The sequence below is a fragment of the Zeus faber genome (assembly GCF_960531495.2).
Source record: "Zeus faber genome assembly, chromosome: 1".
Lineage (NCBI taxonomy): Eukaryota > Metazoa > Chordata > Actinopteri > Zeiformes > Zeidae > Zeus > Zeus faber.
Genome location: NC_137193.1, coordinates 58,044,956 through 58,071,620, shown reverse-complemented (window position 1 = coordinate 58,071,620; position 26,665 = coordinate 58,044,956). Strand labels below are relative to the sequence as shown.

General features: G+C 45.5%; 1 protein-coding gene across 1 annotated transcript in view; it reads left to right on the top strand.

The window, feature by feature from the left end:
• The window catches only part of mast2 (microtubule associated serine/threonine kinase 2), a 157,593-nt gene that overhangs the window by 103,987 nt on the left and 26,941 nt on the right, over positions 1-26,665 (top strand). Inside the window, exons 5-10 of the mRNA XM_080006553.1 lie at positions 4,816-4,989; positions 13,137-13,228; positions 22,524-22,599; positions 24,280-24,300; positions 25,033-25,111; positions 26,161-26,315. Coding sequence (XP_079862679.1) covers positions 4,816-4,989; positions 13,137-13,228; positions 22,524-22,599; positions 24,280-24,300; positions 25,033-25,111; positions 26,161-26,315 — 597 coding nt within the window. The remainder of the gene's footprint in view (positions 1-4,815; positions 4,990-13,136; positions 13,229-22,523; positions 22,600-24,279; positions 24,301-25,032; positions 25,112-26,160; positions 26,316-26,665) is intronic.

Below are 26,665 nucleotides of genomic sequence, written 5' to 3'. Positions count from 1 at the left end.
CTTCTCAAGGTAGCATTCCTTAAATGGATCTCAAAAACTGGCCCACTGTGGTGACACTGGCAACCTACTGTCATCATCTCTGTTGGACAATATGTTTAGTACATGGCTCTTGCTAACCCTTTTGAGGGAGTTCTCCCTTTGCCTTGACTGACATAGGCATCTGGCCTTGGACACACGCGCACACACACACACACAGAATAGCTTATGTAAAGCCATGTTTCATAACATTGAAAAAACAGTTGTAATTGATTATGGTATTATGTTAAAGATTTTTTCACAAAAATCACCGTTCATAATAATTTTACGGCAGCTGCACATCTCTGGAGCAAAAATAAGTCGTCGAGCAAAAGCTCCTATTGAAGGGTTAAAGGCCAAAGTTGATAGGCCAAATAATAATATGTGTGTCTCGCCAGAACAGCTGAGCCCCCCACTATAGATAGATGAAGGCCTATTTATATATATATGTGTGTGTGTGTGTGTGTGTGTGTGTGTGTGTGTGCGGTGTAGTAAGCTGACTTGAGCCGGATAACTAAATGTAGTTTAAGAAAGATTATGATATTGTGTAACAGTCGACAGTGCTGCTGTTTTGATTGAGAGGTGCAAAGGCATCGCACACAATGGTGGTCCAGAAAAAAAAAAGAAAAACTAAGATAGTAGATTCCACAGGTATACTGTGTTTCCATCCAAATTTCAGTGGGATTTTAAGCCAGTGTCACTACACACCTCTATCTGGGGGTGATGGCAAATATGAACTGTGGCCGGACTCCAAGCTTAAACAAAGAAACGACGCTCAAACCTTATCTTTCCTACCTCAACCGCCAGGCAGAGCTGATTTTTTTTTTTTGCGGAGTTGAACTCTATGTCAACTAATATCACCATTAAGCTCTTGGTGTGCATGCGTGCGGGCGTATGAATTATTGTTGGTGTGTGTGAGATTCCCGGCTGTGCTTTTTGCTGGCGGCGGTTTTGCAGCCTGGCTGAATTTACTTGGCATCTCCGTCTCTCTGGCCTGGCCGGGGGCAGACACCTCATGGCCAGTGTTTAGGTTGCTTGGCCCCGTACCCAAGCTTCCATTTATCGTCAATATTTACTGTGGTTCACTTTTGCCCCGCCCCCTCCCCTCCTCTCCCGACACACACACACACGACTCTTCGCTCTACTCTCTGTTTGCCACATATCCTCCAGCATGCACACACACGTCATCGTTTCTAGATTGGGGTATAGCAACGTGCTCGTGTCCTATTACTGTATCTGCCTCAGTTAAGTAATCACTGCTTCGCAACAGAAGTGGGGTGTGTGTGTGTGTGTGTGTGTGTGTGTGTGTGTGTGTGTGTGTGTGTGTGTGTGTGTGTGTGTGTGTGTGTGTGTGTGTGTTCATAAATTGTTTCAGTTGACACGGCTTTGTCTGCGCGTAAGCCCGCTGTGATCCAGTCCATTGTCTATGAATTAGCATTGTGGCATTTGAGCTGCAGGTACGTTGCAGTCTCTCAGACTTCCGGGAAAAGAACGCAGGGCGATTGGCGCAAAGGGTTCGTGGCACAGAGAGAGATGAGGGCGGAGGGTGGACAGCTGCACCTCCCACATAGTCTTGTGATATTAGGAGAATGTCCCGTGTGTGCCTTTTGTGTTCTCGCTCTGTAATGTTATTAAATTATTCAATCTATGCTTATATACAGTCAGTTCAACTACCGCTGACTATTGTAGGTTGATGTCACTTTGGATAAAAAGCATTTAAAAAAAAAAAAGCAGCGCTCCCCCGCTACATCTCTCTCTACATCCCCCTCCCTCTCTCCCTCCCCCTTTGTGCCCGTAAGGGCAGTAAAGAGGCAGAGGCAGAGGCAGTGCTGCCGCTAACACTGGACAGTCCCTACACAGCAGCCAGATAGGCTGAGATTTCCAGGAAGTGAGGGGATTAACCTAGCAGACTGACCCAGGGATAGAGCTCCATTCCCTGGCACACGGTGTCTGGAAGCCCTCTCTCAGCCTCCAGATGGATTAAGAGGACAGTAACTGGGATGGCTATCTTCACTTTAAGCTTGTTTTAACATTTTTAGTTTGTGAGTGAAGGAAAAGAGAGTTGGAGAATCGCTGGAACTTCATAACTAATGGATGGATATCTGGAATAACCTGGCGGCCGAGAGTTTGGCTTTTCTTTCATATCTGCGCGCTTGGTTCATTTGGATTTTTGAGACACAGCAGTGGATCATTTTCGACTGAGAGAAAGAAGGGGCAAGCTCAAAAACTGAAAGTAAAAACTTTTTTTTTTTTTTTTTTTTTTTTTTGGTAGTTTCCATTTGCGTTATTTATAGTGTGTCTGTGCTTAACAAGTGAGACGGAAAAACAGGACAGAGAATTTGGCTGACTTGTGTCAAGCTATATTTACTGTCTTGGCTAATGGCAGGTTTTGCATGAACGTGGCTGGTCTTGCTAACATCAGTCGTGTGTGATTAGAGACATTTCGGGGGTTTACAACTCAGCATGTCCACACTTGCCATTGAAAGAACACTGTACCCTAGATACCTAGCACACCTGCATGTGTTTGTGTCCACCCCTGTATGTGTGTACAGCTGACAGCAGGGACTGATGTAGCTTAAGGAGCCTGTATGATATAAAAGTGATCCATTGACTCATACAAAGGGTTCACATCGTGGCACTGTATGACCATGAAGTCGGCCATTGGCCAGCACGGCATTGAAGGACAGATGAGCGGTCACCGCCCAATGGATTATTAAAGATTACCAGTGACTCTTTGTCCCGGGAAACAAGATGAAGAGGAGGAAAGACAGAGCCGGGGGCCAAAACCTACGACTCCAGTAAGAGTTTTGCTGTGGGTGTGGCAGTTTAAAGTTTTGTTTGTGTGTGTGTGTGTGTGTGTGTGTGTGTGTGTGTGTGTGTGTGTGTGTGTGTGTGTGTGTGTGTGTGTGTGTGTGTGTGTGTGTGTGTGTGTGTGTGTGTGTGTGTGTGTGTGTGTGTGTGTGTGTGTGTGTGTGTGTGTGTGTGTCTTTCTCCCTCTCTCTTTGGGCTATGACCTTAAAATGTTTTAAGAAAATTGGATTTGAGGCATGGAAACTAACCAAACTTATATCACGGGATCGCCAGCGCTGTGCAACCACTGCCTTTCAATATAGTTTACAGATAATAGTTTATGGTTGTTGTCTTACTTTGTAAAGTCACAACTATTTCCCCATAGCTCCGCTTTCACCTTCAGTAAATTCTACCTCCATTTCTTCCCCAGTGCTTTAATTGTGAACAAGCCAAAACTGAAGTGGGTTCAGGCTGATTGTCAAATGTGACGATGATGAAAAATATTTTTTCATATTGATATTTGTAGGGTCAGGCAAGAGAGTAAACATGACCATTTTATGGTCTGTGTGAATCACCATAAACATACATATTTTAATCATTGCAAAATGTTTTTGCCACCATTGAACTTGGGCTTTTAATTTAACAGAGAGATGGGGAAAGGGCTGGAGTGGTCTGCATTGTCTCACTAGTTTGTCTTCCTGTCGTTACAAATATAGCCTGGCAGGGAAGGGAGGGACTCAGCTTTCATTAACACACACACCTACACCCGCAAGTCACAGAAACACCACACAAAGGCCGAGAGAGAGAGAGAGAGAGAGAGAGAGAGAGAGAGAGAGAGAGAGAGAGAGAGAGAGAGAGAGAGAGAGAGAGAGATTAACACACACACATGCCGAGTGAAATTCAACCTCTGCGTTTCTCCCATCGCAGTCATCTACCTCCAGGGGGCAGCAAGGAGCAGTGTTCGTTAGAGATGCAAAGTAGGACGGGGCAATAATGACAAAATCAAATGTCACAATATTTTTCTTAAAACACATTGATAATGATAACCTTTAACAGTAAATTGCATTACATTACTGTAATGCCGCCTTAAAAGTCGAAATTTAATGATATCGCAATAATCAAAATCCCAGATGATATGTAGTCTCACAGTATAACAATGTAGATATTATATCGATGCCATATCTGCCCAGCCTCACTGTCAGGCTGCCTCCTTTTTACACACACCATGAGCGCTAACACGCAGCTCTGAAAAAGGCTTTCAATGTACTCTCACACACACAGAGCCCCAGCAGGTGGTCTTAGCCACACAATGTACTCACGCACCCACACACGCGCATGCACACACACACACACACACACACACACACAGAGCCCCAGCAGGTGGTCTCGGCCACCCCCCCGTAGGAGTTGAAGTATGTACAGACTGAACCCATATGCTCGCCCAGTAGAGCCTTACCCCGTTTGCCCTACCAGTCAATGCCAGCTAAATGCCTCTTCATTCAAAGACCAAGTGGCTTCTAACCGTGCTGCGTATGCCAGACACACTCTCACACCGACACATTTAGGCAGGCAGGAAGCAGAGCAGTGTCGTTGAGTCTGAATCTGTTTGTCTTCAAGGGTTCTAGTCCCTACATTTCTGGATTGCCTCGTTGGGCTGTATGAGGGGGAAAAAAAACAAACCTCAAGAAATAACAGCTGATAGAAGATCATGGTAACAAGCATGTGTTTTCAAATTTAGAAGACCACAAAAAAAACCTGCTCCAATGCCTTAATTGAATTCTAGGCCTTGTCGGAAATGACAGTGAAAATATTTGAGGTTGATTTTGATTTAAAACAAAGTCAATTCCCTACTCTTTCAGCACTTTGAGTTACCCTCCCCCCCTCCCCCCATCAGCTGTCTCGTCTCTCGCCATCCATCCTCCTAGCCTCACTAGTGTTTCCCTTCCACCCCTCTTTTCTCCTCTACATCTCCAACTTCTTCCACTCCTCCAACCCAACCGACCCGGGCAGAATCTGGTCACCCGCACAACTGCGTTGCCACGGCAACAGCAGCCTCCTCCATCACCTGCTGTCCCCCACCTCTTTTTATCCTTCCACGTCCCTCCTCTCGTGTCCCTCACCTCCCCTCTGTGATGGTCCTCTCTCTGCCCCGGCCCACCAGGGAGGAAACCCTTTCCTCTGGAGGTAAGACTATAAGCACTACGGGATGCACAAACTATCGTTCAAATCGTTTTAATGAAAGAGTGTGTGTGTGTGTGTGTGTGTGTGTGTGTGTGTGTGTGTGTGGGTGGGGGTGGTTGGTTGGTTGGTTGGTTGACCTTAAAGTGAGTGTATAGAGATTTTGTGTTGAACAAGTGGTGTCAACCACAAGTCTGTGTGACTCTGGTTTGCCTTGTTTTATCAAGACCACAGCACTGAAAAGTCAAAGTCAGAGGTGAACATCACTTGTAATGTGTGTGGGTGTCTACGTGCCTGCCTTTGCCGAGAACGTTTCTGGGGACAAATGACGCTAGTGGAAATCTTGGAGTTGCACACTGAAAAGGCTATCGGTTATTCACTTAATCATGATCACAGCATTATTGAGCCTGCTGAATTTGATGCTGAGTTACAGGGATTCTCCAGTCAAATCAAGGAAATTGATGTACTGAACTACATTAACAGATCATTTCTAGAGTTGGGAATCAGAGTGACTCACGATACGTCGCCCAAGATAACGATGGTCTTACCATGCAGCGATTCTGCCATACTCCATACATTTCAAGAAAATTCTTCTATGATACATCACGATATCTGTGTAACGTAAGAAGAAAAAATACCCCTAAAAATGGCAAAAAGCTGGAATTAGGTATTTTATCACTGCACTGCGGTGTCATCTATGGGATCATCTATGTTTCGTTACACCACCAGTTTAGAGCGCCACCACATTTTAATAAAAATATCAATATTTGGCGGCAGTGTATCGATAACCTTGTACCGCAATATATTCCAGTATCGATATTTTGTCCCACCACGAATCATTTCACTGCATTGCACGCATCTGAAGGACGTTCTATTTAGTGTTTTATCTCTGTGAGGAAAAATGCGTGCTGCTATAAAGGTGCCTCGTAATGCTTCGGTCAGTGTCCTGATGGTCCCGCCAAGGCTAACATTTATATCTAAAGTTAAAAAGAAAATGCCAGACTGGTAGGGGTGTCAGTCTCATTGTTTGTTTGTGTTTTTGGCGGAGGGGGAGGTAGGAGGTAGACGGGGGTTGTCTGGTAGGTTGGTGCCTTGCGTGAATGTGAGGCAAAAATTGTGAAGCACTTTGCGGCCTCTGGACTCGACAGGGCACTATATCTAATGGAGCCCATGTAGTATTTACACCTTGGGAGCGCTGTTGTTGTTTCATCTGCTGTCAAGCTGCACCTGGACGATTGAATTGACTGTCGTCCAATCAGCTGTGTGACGGTTGATGGTCTGGTTTGTGCAATTTTATCAAATGTCAAGCATTGCATCACTGAAGAGGCTTCTTGTCTGCATTTGGATCAATATTTAACCCTGTACCTTGTTGCAAACCTGCATGTTTCTGCTTTTTAGAATTCCAACTATTTATTTTTTCCTTTGTCGTTGATAAAATAATCCCCAAAGCATAAAGCCTTAATCTACAAGCCTTCAATGTCTCAGAAAGCGATGGAGGATTTCGGACCAGAATGTTCAGATTCTGAATCGGCACAAGCTGACTCGCTGCCCTCGAGCCTTGATGAGCGTGAATGACGACGGGCGGTGGAAAAGCTGGATCCTGTTTTCTTCCTCTTCCTTCTCTCTCTTTCCTCACCCTTTCCCTTGTGTATACGATTTTGAAGACAAACCGCACACAGAACACAGGGTGAGAAACAGAAGAAGAGGGGAGAGTTTGAAAGGGAGGGGGCGCTGCCGAGCCGGAGAGCGAAGGGGTTGAGGCGGAGGGAGAGAGCGAGGAGGCAGGGAGGGGAGAGCTGACACGCTGACATAACAGTAGCCTGTGTGACAGGTGGAAGCCAGTTCCCCACCGCCAGTGCCCGCCTCATCCCTTCCTCTGCTTCTCCCCTGTTCTCCTCACCCGTTCCTCTCCTCTCCTCCTCCCACTCCTCTCCTCTCTCCCTCTGCCTCTCCTCCACCCACTCCTGTCTTCTCCCCTGTCGCTGTTGAGAGCCACGGTATGGTCCCGTCTCTGCGCTAGCGGGCTGAGCATGTCTGATTCCTTCTGGACGGTGCTCTCCAATTTCTCACTGCCGGAGAGAAGCATGCTGCGGCGCTCCAAGAGGTAGACTCTCACTTTGATTTCCATCTCTCCATCGCTCCGTTTCTTCATCTGCCCATCCAGCTTGTGACGACCTTCTGTCAATACGTTTTCTCATTGATCGTCTTTTAATTTTTTTTGTTCCTGTTTCTTGTTCTCGTTGACACCGTGGTTCAGGTTGTTTTAAAGGCTGTAAGTAGAGTTTGTTGTTGTTTTTCTCCAGATTCGTCTCTTCTGTTTGACGTTTTTATGCCGCACTCTCTTTTCTGTCTACCCCTCACCCTTGTTTACCTCTCCTTTCCTCTTGTCTTTTATCTTGTCCTGGACGCTCTGCAGGAGTTGCTTCAACATGAAGGTCAACTAACTCGATTTGCCGAATGTCTTGTGAGAGTCTAAAGGGAGGCTTGCTGTATGATTGTGTGTGTGTGTGTGTGTGTGTGTGTGTGTGTGTGTGTGTGTGTGTGTGTGTGTGTGTGTGTGTGTGCGTGTGCGCGCACGCGTGTGTGTGCGTGTGTGCGCGCGTGTGTGTGCATGCACGCACCATTTGCACTCTTGTCATGTTCCCTCAAACGAATGTAGTGCATATTTGTACTTGTTCCGATCCACTTTCAGACAACTACGCTGGGTTTGCGCAGTTGTAATGTCAGTCTGATGTGTGAGGCACAATTTGACGACAATGTGCATGTGGCTGTGCCTAGTGCTTTCATTTTCCTTCCTCTACCCCTGCCCCCCACCCCACCCCACCCACCCATTGGTCTCTAAGGGAAAGTGAAAGCCAAAAGTGGTGAACAACAGAGAGAGAGAGAGAGGGGGAGAGAGAGAGAGAGAGACAAGAGGGAGGTGGAGGGTGTACTTAGTTAGTATCAGTTAAGAACAGCAATTTTCTTCCTCCTGTGTAATAACAGGGGTTTCTGCCACATGCCGACACATTTTAACACCCCCCTTCTTCTACCCCCTTGTCACTACTTCCGGTTGGAGGTTGTCTTGATGGTGGTGGTGTTGTTTCCCAGTAAGGGGGAGATGGAGGTTAAGAGACCTTCACATAGCAACAGGGCCAAATGGTTGCGCGGCGCTGTGAATTGAATTGATAAAACCAACGGTGATACATCACCTGCACTCAGGAAAGGATTTAGTCGCAGGGTGTAAGAGGGAGCTGTCCATTTATAAATAGCAAGCGTTCAAACCACCCTGTCAAAAATTCTTCTGAAGTGCTTCTATATTTTACCTTTTTCTTTTTTTTTTTTTTTTTTTTATGTCTTAAGTCTCAAATTCTGCTCGTCTTCTCAAATTCCACTAGGGCTTAGAGGCAATTACGATGTCTGCATGTCTTCCTGAATTTGTGAAAATATTCTGAAAATATCATCTTAAATAGTCATACATACAATGATATTCAATATCACAGAATCTCTTTCAAATCCTAGCAGCCAATTAATACTTCTCATCCTCTGCTAAAATAGTTGTGTATGGTGCAAACCAGTGTGCATTTGGATGTAAAGGAATAACTAGATCTGGTGACTTAGCTTTCATAGTTACCTAAATATCTGCCAAATACCAAGGGGCCCTTTTTTCCAACTTAAAAATTCAATTTCACCATCATGTTACATACAGCTTGATATTTCAATGAGTGAAACCGCTGCACACCGTCCCCTTGCAAAATCTGGATTAATAGCTACACTGATGGAGGGCCTGCTGCTCTAATGAAGGTCTCTGGGCCAAAGCATTTATATTTTATCAGAGCGGGTGTGTAGAAGCCTTGCTCAACTTTTTTTTCTTTTTTTTTTCCCAGTAACCTGCAGGTGTGCATATTATATTTTCTCTATATAACATTAAATAAAATCAGCATATGAATCTCAATTTGGCGGTATTTATCAGGGTCATGATTTGTTTTGTATGTTCATCAAATATTGATCATGGGCTACTGTATTGAATCGTACTGTGTGGTAGCAGATCTTGGCCAATATCTGCAAATGGCTACCCACATACACTTGCCGCTGTTTGTGACATGTGAGCGGATATAACTGGTGTGTGAAGGAGAGAGAACACACACAAGCTCCAACATTGATTTCCTGTGGTGGCTTTATTGAGTGGACTGTGGGAAATGAGTTTAGCCAGAGATCTCTATGTGTGTGTGTGTGTGTGTGTGTGTGTGTGTGTGTGTGTGTGTGTGTGTGTGTGTGTGTGTGTGTGTGTGTGTGTGTGTGTGTGTGTGTGTGTGTGTGTGTGTGTGTGTGGAGCAATCTGCTGCTGAAACTCTCCCTCCTGCTCTCTTCTTTTACCCAGAATGATAGAACCGTCCTGGTCAGAAAGACCCAGGCGACAGTGTCTCCAACCCATAGGGGAGGTTGATTGCTCAGGCTTCTTTACCCCTAATCTTCTGTAATTTCTTGGACTCGGGTCGGTGTGATGCTCCTGAAAGGACTGTAGGGAGGAGGGAGACTAAATCTGTAATGATACCGAGAGCTTTAATACAGGATCCAGGCCAAGGCTGGCACACACACACAGATCCCTCTCCAGCCCCCTTGCTCCCAGTGCTTTGCGGGTGTGGCTTGGCCCAGAGTGTGTGTGCCGAGCTAATTGGCCCTTCACATCTGCTTGGGGTGATTATGCCGCTGTGGTTCTGACGTGCCGAATGCTCGGCAATCGCATTGCATCGTTTGGTAGAGCTGATTAAGACCAGATCACTCCAACCTGCAAGGATGAAGTTATCAAACTGACATCTCTATCTCACACCGGCCCCATAGGTCTTCTCTCTCTCTCTCTCTCTCTCTCTCTCTCTCTCTCTCTCTCTCTCTCTCTCTCTCTCTCTCGCTCTGTGTGTGTGTATAGTTCATATGTTAACATGATATTCATAGTGTGTGTGTGTGATAGCTGGACTAGCCCAAATCTCCTGCCATCTGTTGGAATGTGCACCTTCTGCAGTGTTATGAGCGTAGTGGCGGTCCACCTTGTGTGTAAGATGACCTGCCATGTTAAATATTATCTCCTTGCCTTGATGTGGAACACACCATACAAACAAACAGACACAGCCTCATTTTAAATCCTTTCTGCACATGTTCAATTCAATCTTTTCCTTTTTTCATTTTTTTTAAGCTGTCAAAACTGTCTTTCCTTTGAACCCTGAACCAGCTACCACATGCCCCCGCCCTCCCCCCATTCTTGTTAATCTGGCTTTTACACACACACACACACACACACACACACACACACACACACACACACACACACACACACACACACACACACACACACACACACACAGTAGCTAAAGGATCTTTTTTAGATATAAAGGTTATAGGTTATAAAGGTAGTAACAAAAGGAGACGAGGCTATCAGTCACAGTGAGAGGCTCCTAGACCGTTGATGAATGTTAGATGAAAGAACTCAAAACAAATTAAATACTACTTTGTTGCCATTTTATGCATTTATCATGGCTGCAAAAATGTAAAGTATACACAGCACAGTAGGCTTGGTCATTTGTGCAAAAATTCCAATCTAAGGACCAAGTAAGTCCCTTAACTCAGTTGTGTTTAAAAATGTTGTTTCATACATGTAGGAAACAAAAAAAAATGAATACATCTAAAATAAAAAGACAGGCACTGGAGCCGGCGTGCACCACTGTTTGAGCACCTGCCATGGACCCCTTCTTACAGTATCAGGTGCGTTTCTTTTTTAGTTGTTTTTTTTTTATGGGTAATGAGGTAGCGGATTGTCTGGGCAAGATATGTTGATGAGGAACACCTCATGGACCTCGGTGCATCTGCTGTGTTGCTCCGTTTGCCCAGAGCGGCAAAATGCCTAGAACCGGAGCTGGGGGTCCATTTGCTTTATATTTTCTTTGAACACCTGCCCCTCAAAGTCTCTGTACGGAACTAGACGGGAGGTTAGACCCGATCACCAATGTTTACTTGACAGCTCTAAGCAGAGAGGGGGAGCGCCTCTGTCCCCTCCCTCTCTCCCTCTCCTTCGCTCTCACCCTCTCTCTCTTTCCCTCTCCACTCCAGTTTCAGAACACAGTAAACTGCACTTACACCATTTCAATTCTCTGATATATCTTGGTGAATAAAAAATAAAAATAAGTAAACGTCTGTCATCAATGTCAATCTTGATTGAAGATTTAATTGTAAATCGGCCCAAGCCTACAGCACAGATTAGAAGAAATGCTGAATGCTTATTATCTGTATCTCTGTAAAAAATTATTTAGCTCATTGTGTTTTATTTAAGTTGCAGACACCTCATGCTTTGATCCCTGTTCTATCCACACACACACACACACACACACACACACACACACACACACACACACACACACACACACATATCTTGTACTGGTATCAAAATGAGATCCAAGTAGATATATCTGGTTAGTGAAGACTGTTGTTTCTGGTGCACTTCTTAACCAAAGAAATAGTCAATTCGCAGACCGGTCCTCACAAGTACAGGATAGTAAAACAAACAAACACACACACACACACAGAAGATCAGCTGTAAGGCCTCAGCAGAGACCAGGACCAGGGATGGAGCTTTGGCAGGAAGAGAAGGGTGTCAGAGAGAGGCGTTGACGCAGACTGGTCATGGAAAAGGGAGGGAGCATGGGAAGCAGTAGTGAAACGAAGCAGCTGGCAACGATGGAGAGATGGAAATAACTGACACATCATGATGATACTCAGAGTGACCTGTCCTGGCTTCTGGTCCCAGATAGAATAAGAGAGCGAGGTGGCAAAATGACAGAGAGGAGGATGGACGCGGATTAAGAGAGAGCGAGACAATTGAGTGATTTAGGATTTAAATAACAGGATAGTTGGTTTCTCCATGGGAGACAAAGCGTCCACCCGGCAGACATCTTAACAACAGCCTGTCCATGTGGCTGACAGAGAAAACACGGGTGCCAGCTTCCTCTACGCTTAAGCTCTGTTGGCGGTGCATTAGCTGTTCTGTCTTTACCACACATGCATGCACGCGCAAGCATGCACCCTCTCTGACAGAGCCAGAACAGCGTGTTATGTTTTCCTTGGTCTGCTCCTGCTGGCATGTTGGATCCCCTGGGAGGTGTGTGTGTGTGTGTGTGTGTGTGTGTGTGTGTGTGTGTGTGTGTGTGTGTGTGTGTGTGTGTGTGTGTGTGTGTGTGTGTGGGTGGGTGGGTGGGTGGGTGGGTGGGTGGGTGGGTGGGTGCGCGCGCGCTCTCGTGCTCTATAGGTGATTTAGTTAGACAAGGCGCCCACAAGGCTGTTGATGTGTGTGTGCGCACGCACGCGTCTGTCTTTTTGTCACGCGCGTGAAAATTGCCACCTAACGTGCGTCTCTCTTTCTAACGTAATGTGTCGTCGTCGGCACTGCAGCGTGCCAGGTCTGTGCACTCACAGATGGATTTGTTTTTGGTTTTTTTAACTTGTGGTTTTCAAATGCGAGCTGCCTCTGGTGAAGCAAAAGCCTATTTTTGGCAAAAGAATGAATGAAATCAGGATCTATCGTCGGTCATTAACAAGTTCATCAACGGTCCAGCTGTGATGGTTGTGCCCAGATTGCATTTGGGGTTTCTGATGCCAAGCTCGCTCCGTTTCATTATTCTCCTTGGGAGGACTCTCGTCAAGGACACTGTTTTTCACTGTTCTCACCTCAGTGGACAGCAATTTCTGTGTGCAAACACTTTAACAGTAAATGCATGGTACCATGAAACATAGACACAGCCACACACACACACACACACACACACGTACACACAATCATATTTCAACTTCAGCTATTTTTTTTTCTATACATATATAAGTATCAGTTCAGTGTGTAGTTTGGCTGGTGTGTGTGTGTGTGTGTGTGTGTGTGTGTGTGTGTGTGTGTGCTTGGGGCTGATCTGTTCAACACCTCCAAAGGTTTTGTGTAAATTAGTGTTCGAAAGCCTATGTGCTGTTCATTGCAACGCTCCTTGAAGGTAATTCATTCCCACATAATTCACAATAAAATGTTTTATTTTTTTTATTTTTGAACTGTTGAAGTCAAATCCAGAACTGAAACGAGGACAAACAATCGAGCGCCGTTGCCTCACTTGAGACTAATCGAATGTCTTCTCCCGCTCCCCCAGCTGTCGGACAAGCAACAGGAAGAGTCTGATCGTGACGTCCAGCACTTCTCCCACCCTGCCCAGACCCCACTCCCCGCTGCACGGACACACAGGTAACACACAAACATACACAATGCATATAAATGAAAGCCGCTCTCAAGCATGAGGTGAAAATGATCTGATTAAAATGGATACCCTGTTCATGGTTTTCAGCACATTGTCTTTTTTTTCCTTTTTCTTTTTTTTTTCACACAGTTGTGTTTTAATGCATTGAAATTTATTGAAATATATTTCAAATGACACAGTGTCTAGAAATCCATGTCTCAACTGTTAGTGTGTGTTGAAGAGTTCTGTATTAATCAAACACTCATACAGTAAGTACACAAACTGGCACTTTCCTCACATCCTTAGATTAGATGGATTTATCTTAGCTGCCACTTTATTATACCATTGAGGAAATTGCCTTTATTTTAGCCACAAAGTGGATGCATACGGATTCGACATATTGTATTATATAAATATACTGTGTACTCTATATATACAGTATATAATAAAGAATTGTACAGTTTCACAATTAATAGAGAGAGATTCCGGTCAAATATTACCTGTTTATTGAGCTTAAAAACAATTGATAGGCAGGCTGTATAAAAAATAAAATCATCAAGGCATGTAGATGTATAATATTTTTTATTGAAAATATAATAAGTCCCGTCAGTTAACAGCCTTTTAAAAACAAATAAATAAATAATATTTCAAATATTACTACTTGAAATCAAATAATTTCCACTTTATTTAACATTTCACTAAAATAAAATACAATCAAAAACATGATCAATATGACAAGTAGATCTAAATTCATAATAAAGTTTGTGGTGTTGTGGGTCTTCGTTGGGACGTCCCGTCCACATATTTTACACAATTAATATTTACTGTCTGCTTTGTGTCGGAACTTATATATCCCAAAAAAACTCCAAACTATGGATGTGTGTGTCACAACGACACATCATCTTTCTGTTTCTACTCAGGGTTTTAGAAGCTGTGCTCTGTCTCCGCTGTGTGTGTGTGTTTACAAGTGCAACCTGCACCATTTTTTATCGAAATGATCGAGTATTTTATTTCGACATCGAGGGGGGAAAAAAGGCAATAAGAATCGTCATGGGTTTATCACCCATCACTAATTCGTAGTGAAACATCTTCTGACGTATAGCTAGGGCACATCATCAGTGATGTTACCTGAGGTCATTGGGTGTTTCGGGTCTTTCGAACATCAGAAACCCTCAATCAGGCGACCCAGCTGAGGTTGATCAAGCCTCAGCTTGTGCCCCAGCAGCACTCGGATCCGCTCGCTTGATCCAGAGCCACCTAGAGGCTTTCTCTGCAGCCTTTGTGCAGGTAGAGATGGCGCTTCTCCTCTGCCCTGTGATGCCGAGTGCAGTGTAGGCTCTACAGAGGGACTGCCCTGCAAAGCCTCTGCACCCCACCTCCACCGGCAAGCACCTTGCCTTCCAGCCTTGTCTGTGGCAGTCGCTGACTAGGCCCTCATACTTCTCCCTCTTCCGCTTGAAGGCCTCCTCCATCAGGTCCTGCCATGGCACAGTAAGCTCCAGTATGATGGTGTGCTTTGTTGCCTCTGACACCAAGACAATGTCAGGTCTTAGGGTAGTCTTGGCAACATGCTGAAGGAACTTGAGCTGCCTGCCTAAATCTACTTAGAGTTGCCAATCTTCTGCGGTATTAAGAAGCCATAATGTTGGTCTGTGTGTTGTACTTGGCTTCTCTCCAGCTCTGATGAAGTTGATGATCCGCTTTAATGGTTTGGACTTCCACCAGCAGGTGATGGCAGCACAAAGGCTCTCAGCGATGGTCTTGAGCACCTGGTTGTGTCACCAGCTATATCGACCTTCACCTAGAGCCTTTGGGCAGCTACTTAAGATTTGCTTGAGGGTCCCCTTCCTCTGACACAGAGAGCACGCAGGCGTATCGATTAAGCCCCAGCAGTGCAGGTTAGACGGGCTGGGAAGGACATCGTAGACTGCCTGGACTAGGAACCTGAAGCGGTGTGGCTCTGCCCGCCAGAGGTCAGTCCACATGATCTTCCTCTCCACAACTTGCTCCCATCTTGTCCAGGCACCTTGCTGCCTCATACCCACTGCTCTGCTGGACCTCTCCTCCTCGACCGTTGCTCTCACCTTGTTCTAGTTTAGTTGCCTCCGTTCATTTCCCCGAGCCTTGTCGTAACGGGGGGTTACAACGGTTCCTAGTCCAGCTCTTCCCCTGGCTACTGCTCCCACCAGGACTCCATGGCAAAGTCGGGACTCTGCCTGCTCCACTGCAGCCTCCACTCTCCACTTCCTGCAAGTCTTGATCACTATCCCCGCCCTAGAGACTTTTGGGTCGCCTAACTCTCTGTACTGCAGCACCTCCCTTGCACGCAAGACCTTAAACTCCTCCTCGATAGATTTGAGGGGGAGTGTCAGTTTGCAGGTGTTTCCATAAAGGGTGATGCTACTCAAGCTCCTCGGCAGACCAAGCCATCTCCTCAGGTAGCGGCTGACCCTCTTTTCCAGCTCTGAGATGGTGGAGCGCCACTGCTGTGCTGTTTTCCACCTTCTCCAGATAACCTTCAAGATCCTCCAAAGTTAGTGTAGCAGCTTGGGGCAGTGCTTGTACACCTTGTAGGTTGTCCCGCTGGGTGCTGGTGCTGACCTTGACCTTGCTTTCCTCACCACCTCCTGCACTTCTTTCAAGAATGGTTCCCTGAGGTCAAATGCCTCAGCCGGCCAGGTGGTCTTATCACAGCCTTGCACTGTCCTAATTCGTGGTCTCTGCTGGGGTCACTAAAGGTGATGTGCAGGTGTTGGTCGATTTCCTCCTTCGAACAGATTAGGCGTCCACTGCATCTCTGCCCGAGGAGCTGCTTTGTGAAGCCAACGGGGTTGTCGATGAAGGCAGCCCACTTCCTAGCCCGCTTCCTTCGCTGCCTCCTGTGTGTAGCAGCTCTGCACAGGGTTAGGAGCTTCTTCCTGAGCATGAGACAAAGATCTGCCAGTGGTGGCCGCTCCTCTTCACTTATCCTATTTCTTCAGGGACTTCATCTCTTTCCTCATGCTGTGGATTTTGACTACCCTCTGGTTCTTGGCATATGCTTGTCTAGCTCCCTTTCCTTCTTCAACGCCAAACCTCTCAACAGCCCTGCTCACTATGATGGTTGTCATAGTCCGCAGCCTCTTCTCTGCCTCCCTTTTTGCCGTTGCTTCCAGCACTGTGTCTACATCCTCATCAAACCTCTTCCGCTCTGATGTTTCACAGGCTTGTTTTACAGGCCTGCTCAAAGAGACGACTTGCGTCACGTGGAGGCTCTGGCCTCTGTGGGGTGCTTCCGGGCCCCACTCCTCTTCTGTCTCATCAGGTGCTTGACCTGTGCATTGTGGTGCTTGCTCCTTGCATTTCATCCTTGACTGGTGAATCTTTAGCCCTCTCTCATTATTGCAGATTTTGCCGCACAAGCACTCTCTGCTCATTGTCGTTTGTCCGTCGCGGTTTTTCGTTACCCGAGCATACGTCCTAATGGGGTTTTCATTCTCCCCCGCTCTTGGGCTCCCCTGGGGGTATAACTCCTTTGCTTGATCCGTCGTAGCTTACTTTGGGTCCTCCTTCACAGAAGGTGCGGGTTAGGGATGCTAGCCCATGCCACCCTGGTTGCTGTCTTTCCGAGCTGTCGTCTGTCTCTCCATATGATTTCAAATTGTCCTTAGAGGGAATTATTTTCACCGGACATTGGGACTGGAAAGATTTTGTTGGACTTCAACCAAAAATACTGGCAATTACCGGATAACGGAACCGCTGCTGTATATATAAAACATGTATGTGTATATCCTGTATATATATTGTTGAATAAATACTAAGTATATACCATATACTCTATATACACTGAACACATTTTTAAATGCAAAGATGGATGCCTGAATGTACAATATGTAGGAGTGTATTGTTTTGTTTTAACTATGGCTACAGCTGGGTTCATTTTGTGTGTGTGTGTGTGTGTGTGTGTGTGTGTGTGTGTGTGTGTGTGTGTGTGTGTGTGTGTGTGTGTGTGTGTGTGTGTGTGTGTGTGTGTGTGTGTGTGTGTGTGTGTGTGTGTGTGTGTGTGTGTGTGTGTGTGTGTGTGTGTGTGTGTGTGTGGGGTTCCAGCTAGTCTAGATGTGTCTCAATTAACAGCTTGGACTGCTCACTGAGCACAGTGAGGTGTGCGTGTATGTGACCCTAATTATATGCGATTATCAGAATGCAAATGGAACTCTCCAGCTCTCTGAGCTCCACGCCTTTCTATCCATCTATCTTTCACTTACACTAAAATACAATCAAACAACTTTTTTGGTCTGTGTCATTTTTACCAAAGCTGCTTAGTTTAATTGAAGGGTTGTACAAACTCTCCGTACGTCCTCGGTTTGGGGTGTGCGTGTGCGTGCGTGTCCGTTTAAGAAAGAGGAAGACCAGGGCTGCCTGGGTGGTGACAGAAGAACTGTCTGACAGCATTTTGCACAACACCCTTTCACGCACCCATCGCCTCACTCCCCTCTGCTGATTCATGATAGGAAAAGGGGGGTGAGAGAGAGATGTATACAGTACGCAATGAGAAAGAACAAGAGTATAAAAGAAAACCATTGATTGGCAGAGATAAAGAGTGAATTGCAGTCACGTAAAGAGGGAGACAGAAAATTTTAAGAATATGGATTGGACAATAGGTACAGGGATGGAACAATGACTCTCAGAAGAAGACAGAATGACAGAGATTGGAAAGCGATAGGGGGGAGTGATGGAGAGAGTGGGGGGGGGGGCATTGATATGATGGATGGACAGATAATAACACCCTGCTCAGAAGAGGGATGAAAACGATCGGAGCGGGGTTCACCGCTGAAATGTGTGCTGCGCTCGCGTCAGGAAAAACGACACGCGTCACTGCAGATGGAGACGCGTCCCATTTCTGCTGCAGGAAATGAGAGTTTCGTCACCTGTCAATCATGGCACATACCCAGACACACACAAGAAAAAGTGCTACACGTCAAACAAAACTTGTGTGTGCGAGCTTTGATATAAAATCTTATCCCCCACATGCGCGCGCGCACACACACACACACACACACACACACACACACTATTGTACTGGTATCAAAGTGAGATCCAAGTAAATACGCCTAGTAAGTGAGGACCCATGTTTCTGGTGCACTTCTAAACCAGACAATAGTCTATGCCGAGACCGGTCCTCGCGAGTATAGTAAAACTCACGCAAGAACCCACTTTTGTACACACCTTTGTCTAAAGTCTGAGCTCACTGTTGAGAGCAGTTAAATAACCCTGATCTGAAGCCTTTTCCGAATTTAGCTGTAACCCTGAGTCAGTTCTCCCCCTACTGAGCATTAACAAATCCATTCAAACACACACACACACACACACACACACACACACACACACACACACTAACAAGAAGTACATACAGTAAAAGATTGTAAAGGGTGTGATTGCGGGGGCTTGGTTGAGTGTAGGATGGATTTCCCACAACAACTTATCTCCTTTGCTGATCCGTGCGCCTTAAGGTGAGCGGGTGTATGAATGATGTATGAGGGCAGGAAAGAACAAAGACCGTGAGTTTTGAACAGGTCGAAATGGGCGATGAAGAGCTGAGAGAGGTGGACGGGAGAAAGTTGGGTTTAAGCGAGGGATCGGGGAGGAGGAGGGAGATCGAAGGACAGAAGACCGCAGGAGAGAAATGGAAGGACGACAGACAGGAGGGCAGCTGGGTTCAGGAGCGGAGAACTCTCTGTGTGTGAGACTGACATTAATTCAAACACACACACACACACACACACACACACACACACACACACACACACACACACACACACTGTCGTTCTTTTTTTTGTCATCTTTTTTTTTACCCTTCATCTCTCTTCTCTGTTCTATTTAGGCTCCGGAGGTAGTCTTGTTGCCATGGCAACACTCTTCCGGCTGAACATGTCTGTCCTTTCCCCCCAGCTAGTTCAGAGTAATTTGAGCATTAAATACAGCCGGGCCGATACGGTTAATCAATGTAGGGTCGTCCAAGTTCTTCATGTCGTCTTTTCAGCACGCTTTGAAGCACCAATGCTTCAAAGCGTGCTGTTTGACTGTTTACAGCCACTCAAAGTCTGTTTATTCACCACGTGACGACATGTTGGTTCGAGTGTTCCACTCCTAACAACAAATTCCGCTTCAGAGCTGAATTCAATGGATTCTCTCTCCTCATCCCGATATTGATGTTGCTTTGTTTAAAAACTGCAACATAACTGAAGCATTTCATCTGTAAGTACAGCTCAGGCTTATAAATCTCACTATAAGCTGATTCACACAGTTCATAAGAGGCCACCATACCTTCCTTTAAACTGTCCTTATAGCTTAATATCCTCTCTCCTGGTTCATCACATTTTCACATCTCCCCTGCTCTCCCCCATATCCCTTCTCTCTCGCTCTCTCGCTTTCTCTCTCTCTCTCTCTCTCTCTCTCTCTCTCTCTCTCTCTCTCTCTCTCATGGGGACCTAACAGCAAGCTTCATCATGGAGTTCTCTAGTCCAGCCACTTAATGCCAATCAGCAGATTTCTCTAATTCTAATATCACAGTAGGCAGATGAGGACTAATCCTCTCCCATAAAGAACCTTGATTAAATGCTTCGAGCCAACGTGTCCCCCCACTTCATGGTACAATCCAGCGCCCATGATTCTCACATAAAGGTCAGCCTGGTAATTGGCAGGTCTGTGTGCCATGACGTTAGACTAAAACTGTTCTCTGTAAAACCAGCTGTGGGTTATCTTTGTTCCTGGGATCCAGTTAATAAAAAAGAAAGAAACTTGCTTCTTTCCCCCTCCTTTTTTTTCACAATTTATTTTTTCTAATTTGTTTTTGTCTGATAATGTCCAGGATGTCACCGCATCTCCTACCATTTTGATGGCTGAGACATGCCCTACTGCTTCTCTGGCCTCAAAGATATTGTAGCACTGGACATGACTAAAAACCTGATGAAACAAACCTCAGTGCCTGGTTCAACGACTTCTGAACTAAATGGATCTTCCATTACAACCAGTGCAGCGATGAGTGTACTGGATTGTACTGAAGATATGGCCTGAAGTCGCCTTTGGGTGCTGAAACTTAACACTTGCAAAACCCTTTTGTCAAGCTAGGTTTATTTCTATAGTGGTCCCTATGTTTTGGGAATCTCACTTCATTTTTACTTTTCTCCTCTATCACTTCAATGCTGGCCAAAGAAGACAACCACTTTGTATCTTCTAGTCTTTGTGGAGGGCTTTGAAAGAAAAAAAAATGCGCTGGAGAGTTGTTTTCTGATGCATCCAACTGGGAATGTATCAAAGGAGGTTTGTGCGAAGACTTTTAAAGCTCCCCCCCAGTATATTCTGCAACTTTTGAGCCTTTAAATCCCACTCTGCTGCATTACATTTATCACACCGTGCCACTGTCTGTCCTACACATGGGAATCACTGCATTCTCATACACTTCTAATGGCGTTTCGGTTTCGGTGCTTCTCCTCTTTTCTTCCTAATGATATCCTCTTTGGTACCTTGTGCCTGCTCACAATTCCCTCAGGAGAGACAGGAACAGCAAAGCAATGCATTTGCATGCACGTCGTCATGCCAGCGTATTTCTGTGTTTGTCTTTGTAAAAGTAGGTCACTGTCACTGCAGTGTCTGTCTGCGCCGCAGCCCCCACACACCTATTGTAGTAACAAACTTAACATGTATGCTCATCTTGAATTTTGATTCCCCCACGCCTCATTATGCAGCCTGAAGACCGCCATCCGCAGTCGTGTGTTTTCAAGAATATAGAATATTCAGATGGGTTTCCACAGTGATTTGATCTTCCCTGACCACTTAGAGCACTTGAAACAATCAGGAGTCACCGGTGATTACCCGTAGAGGTTTACCATTGCCTCATAAAAGACCTGAGAACATCCTCTCTAAAATTTTAAACAGCCACAGAAATTAGCGAGTGGACCATGGCCATTCAGGCAGACCATCTCTGTTTTCTGTGTCATTTCCCTCGCACATCTGGAGGCTATTGTTCTACAGTCGCAGAACCTGGAAGGATTGTTTAACAGCATGATGACCGTTTTTACCCGGCCGAAGGAAAAAACGTGATGGATGTAACCTGTTCAGAAGAAAGGAAGACACCACACAGGTGGTTGGCACGCCTACATATTCCCATGATGATGATACAACGATAGATAGATTTAATAATAATATATATATATAATATATAGTGTATGAAAAGAAATTCCCACTCCTCATTCACCTTCCTCTTCCATAATAGGGAATTTAAATAGCTTCTCTCCATTCACGGACCAGGCTCCAGCTCCTACGCTGCCAGGTGACACAGTAGAAATCCCTTAAGCCTCGACAACATTCAGCTGATGTCACCCACCAGGGACAGCAGACTCACATTACCATGCAATACCTCTAAGAATAGCTTTTGGCCTCGGTAGACCCCTTTAAGTACACAGGTGCACCTCTCTACCTCACACACACGTTTTGTTGGAGCGGTGCATTTTTCCTTACGAAGATAGATGTATTCTCTCTGAGTAATAAAAACACACACAGACCCACAGGCGCGCACACTTCTTAGTGTTGTCGTTGTGAAATGTGAGTGTGGCGAGAGCATATTCCCTCATCTCGTCATAATAAATCCTCTGAGACCACTCTGCTTTTCAATACAACTCACTGACAGCCAGTCTTTCTCTCTCTCTCTCTTTCCTACACACACACACACACACACACACACACACACACACACACACACACACTCTCAGCACTACCGGAGAAGGGTGGAGGGGTGAAAGAGAGGGAAGGTAGCGAAATGGAGATCGAAATTCCAGGATGACAGACAGCAAATGCTGAGACTGGATGAATATTTGAGATTGTGACCTGTCTAGACACACTGCTGAGGAAAATGCATAATTAATCTGGAAATGTCCAACCAGTCCATTTCAACCTCCGTGCTATGCCCCAGCACCCACACCTCTGCTCCCGACCTTGTCTTGTCTTATTAATGTCTGTGGGTGTGGGTGTGTCTCAACTTGATGCACACACCTGTTTTTCCACACCTATTTATACATTTATTTTTTTATGTATTATTTTGGATCTATCTAGCCAACAAATTTTCTTTCCTCTGGATGTTGCTATTTCCCAGTCTATGGCAATTTAGGTTCTTTGGCGGGTTTTTTGGTCGGGTAGTCTTTTAACCCCATTCATTCGTTCTATCAAAACCGATAGATGGATTAGCGGCAGAATATTTAGAAATTACCTTCCTGCCCTTACCTTTTGTTTCTCTCTCTCTCTCTCTCTCTCTCTCTCTCTCTCTCTCAGGAACCAGCCCATTAGACAGCCCCCGCAACTTCTCCCCCAACACTGCTGCTCACTTCTCCTTCGTTCCAGCTCGCAGGTAAGAGGCCCACACACCTCATGTCTGATGGACAAACAGAGGCACTGTGAGGTGTACGTGTTAGTGGACATTTGTACTAAGGATTGTTCAAGTCGGTTGAAAGAGTTGCAGCTTGTTGGTTTTTGGAGTTATATTAAAATATTTTAGTTAAGCTTTCCAATTGAAGCAGTAAATATCAGTTTTGGTCGCAGCATTTGCTCTCAAGTTGTATTTATAGTACATTTGAAGCTAACACTGGAAGGTGAATGATTTATACACCATACTTTTGCAGTGTTTACAGTTTCCAATCATGAAATCCTCCAGAAAACATTTTACAACTATTTCATTATTTAGTGTTGCGTAGTTGCCATTACAGGAGCAGCTTTACTATAAATCGTCTCAATCAAGGTCCACCATAGATACCAGCAACAGAGGTGAATTAAGGCTTTTGACTGCTAAGATGCGAGTGACATTAAGAGAAAGCTCTACTTCCTTGGTGGTCAGCTGGTCAAATATGAATTGATGTAGGACAAATGGATGCCATTCATCATGTCTCGCTTTACTACGCTCTGTTAAATTATAGAACTAATAATCAAGGACATATCCCTGAAGCTCGTATCAGGAGTCCTGCCTTCCCTAATAACCGATGGTTTTATGGTTTCAAATGTAGACGCGCAATGAGCTACATTTTCTTAAGCCTATTTCAATTTAGTTTGATCAGAGGCTGTTGGCATTTATCCTGAGTGATGGAAGGGCCATAGTTCAACCTTTAATGCCAGCTTCGGTTAAATAGCAAGTGCTCCTCAATGGTTCAGTGGTCCTGATGAGCTGAGAACAGGGCTGTAGACGCTGATTATAGTGTAGTACTCATGATGAGAGCGGGCTGGTCTGAGACTGTCATTCAAAACTGGATTAATGTCCGACAATCTGTCCAGGGCACTTCTACTCGGGGGGGTTTTAGCCAGAAGGAGGGATGTATGGAGCTAGAGGGAAAGGGAATGCAAATGCAAAAATGTGTTTGTGCACTCTTGCCTAGCCGTGTTTGCTCCTACATCTGCATAGGTGTCTGTGACAGATTGCACTCACTAGCTTGTGCTCATATGTGATGTGAGGTCATGACAGGATGGAAAAATCCAATCCCATAAGCTTGTGCCAGCATTTGATGAGACGGTTCTGCACATGATATACATGCTGGTGACAGCTGCTTGTCCACTTAGAGCTGTAAGGATTAGACGCATAGCTGTCATTGCACTCTCCACATCCGCTCACATGAGTGGCTGATTATCCTTTTATTTGGATAATCTGGTCATAACCATAGACATATTAGCAGTATTCCACACATCTACCCTGGAATCTTCATTCAACTTTCGTGCTCCCATATGGTTTGACACTGGAGTCCTTTCTGTGTTAATGACATTAAATGTTCTGGTACAGTAATTAGGAACAAAGTGATTTGAAAATTGTCTCCAATTCTTAAGAGACACTCTCTTCTTCTCCCGACTGACCTCAGCGTTGCACTGAGCATGAGCAGGACAGCAGTGACACCATGTGGTCAGGTTTGATAACGCAGGCTGAAAGCAGTCAAGCGTTTGGAATTTTAGTGGTGTGTGTGGGAACCTGTTTCGGTGTGTGGAATTGTGTTTAAAACTGACAGACCGACATGCAGATTATTCGATGAAAACTGTCTTCTCTCCCACACAGTCACGGGCACAGATCCGACAGGTAACTTCTCATCCTTTGACCTTTGAACCACCCGTCCCCTTGCATAATTCTTCCCATTCCCTGTCCGCCACTACCTGCCCTCCGCCCTGCATGGCTGAGTGCACACAGACACCACATGTATGTCTGTTTGGCTGCTTTTCTTACGAGAGAATACTCCAAAAATCTCTCTGTGTTTACCCCAAGGCAGTTAAAAAGATATACATGATATACCTTTATACCTTCTTTGGCTAGAATTTCCCTCAGGAAATTTAGATTTTTGCATCACTGCCTTTACTGCTGCATTAAGATGAAAGTTAAAACTATTTGCCGACTTTGGCTTTCAAGGACACAACATGCATCGGCAGAGATTTTAGTAGATCTTCGTCAGCCTGCCCAACTCAATGGAGATTTAGCACGAGCATCCTGGGCTCGTTGGGCTCTCGCGTGGAGTCTCCTGCAGCTTACATTGCCGGTCGTGCATTGCCTCGCACATTGGGCGCCACAGGCTGTTTGATCTATCCTCAGTGGTCGCTCCACCCCTGCATGGTTTTGACGTTTCGCTGCCTGCTCCACTCATTTTATCCTCATGCACTGTATGCAAGCGAATGGCTTTGTGCATTTTGTTGAAGGCCTCATATGTTTTTTGATGTGGCCGCTCTGTATGTTTAAGCTGCAGAATGTTTGAAATCATACTGCTCTCGACTTGTATACAATCTCTCTCTCTCTCTTTCTCTGTCTCCCCCTCTGCTTCAGGACGGATGGCAGACGTTGGTCACTGGCATCTCTGCCCTCCTCCGGCTATGGCACCAACACCCCCAGCTCCACTGTCTCGGTATGTTCCCTGCTGTTGATACTCATCTTCATCGGTGACGCTGTTGTGTGTACAGTATGTGGCGTGTATGGAGGGTGCACAATTTAGGTGTGTGCATGGTTTAATCACTATTATTTTATGTGTGGAAACCTTCTACTCAATGTCACTCCAGCAAAACACCAGACAAGAAGCTACAAGAAAAATCATTCCTGTCTCACTTCCTTCCAAAACAGCTTTACATATTCTCCTCCCATTTTTATTCATATTCCACCCTTCCTTTTATGTATCTCTTGTGTCTTCCCTGTCTCATTCCTCCCTTACTAGTGTCCTACACTTAATGTGCAGATATTTTCTCTAATCTTCGCCCCGTTCATCATACAGCCAGTGGTGTGTCCCTACCTGCTGGCTATAGAATGAGAACCCAGCGTGCTTTAGAGGCAACTATCTTGTGCTCGCTGCTTTTGGCTCCCGGCCATGGCCCCGTACTGCTAGAACTAGCTGCTAGCTCACTGTGTTCAAAGAAAATCGGGCTGACTTGGATCTGTTCTCTGTAGGCTCCAAGACTCACTCACACATGGCTGACACACTCCCCTCATCATTCAACCAAGCATCAACAACAATTGATATTCCAATTTGTTAAAAAGTTAACCAACTATCCTTTATCACCATAACTCAAACCCATAACATGCTCAACCAGCTTTATGAGGAACAAATGGTTTTTCGGGACGCGACAGTAACAGTTGCCCAGTTGCCCCGGGAGACCAGATTTCGGCCATTGCCAACCATCTTGTGTGGTCTGGTTGCCCCGCTGTCAAACATTTTTCATATGTAAAAAAAATATTATTGATATATAATATACATGATCAGACTATCCTAACCCCGCGCAAACCTCAGTGGCTCCATTTCCAGCTGTAATCCAAAGCCACCCCCCACTAAGTTTTGGCTGTATTCCATTTTTTTGAAAAAGAAGTGAAGTGCTCCCCCCCTCACTCCTCCTAGACCTAGCTGGCCCTGCCGTAGCTCCAGTGCCGGTTGTAATCTGTGATCCCTCTCTGCTCCTCCTCTCACAGTCCTCCTGTTCATCTCAGGAGAAGCTGCACCAGTTGCCCTTCCAGCCGACGCCCGACGAGCTGCATTTCCTCACCAAGCACTTCAGCTCAGAGAGCATCACTGACGAGGAGGGCCGCCGCTCCCCGGCCATGCGGCCCCGCTCCCGCAGCCTCAGGTAGGAGCGCTTCACCGCGGAGTTCAGACGAGAGGAGGGAGGACTACGGTGAATAAGAGTCATCAAACACACTAATCTCCCACAACATCGAAATCGCTCTTTATTGGAGCAATATTGAAGGAAATATTGATTTAACCTTCTCCGGTGGCCTCTTATACATTTGTTGTCTCGCATGTCAATAGCAACCCAGTTACAGTTTTCTCCCTCGTATGTAAAGACCTACCAAAATCAAAAATTGGTCCTAATTTCTCATATCTACAGACCTTTGGTACGGCATTTTAAAATCTTGAGCGACGTTTTTTTATTTGAAAATGACGTTTTCTATTGTTTTATCCATAACAACTCTCAGT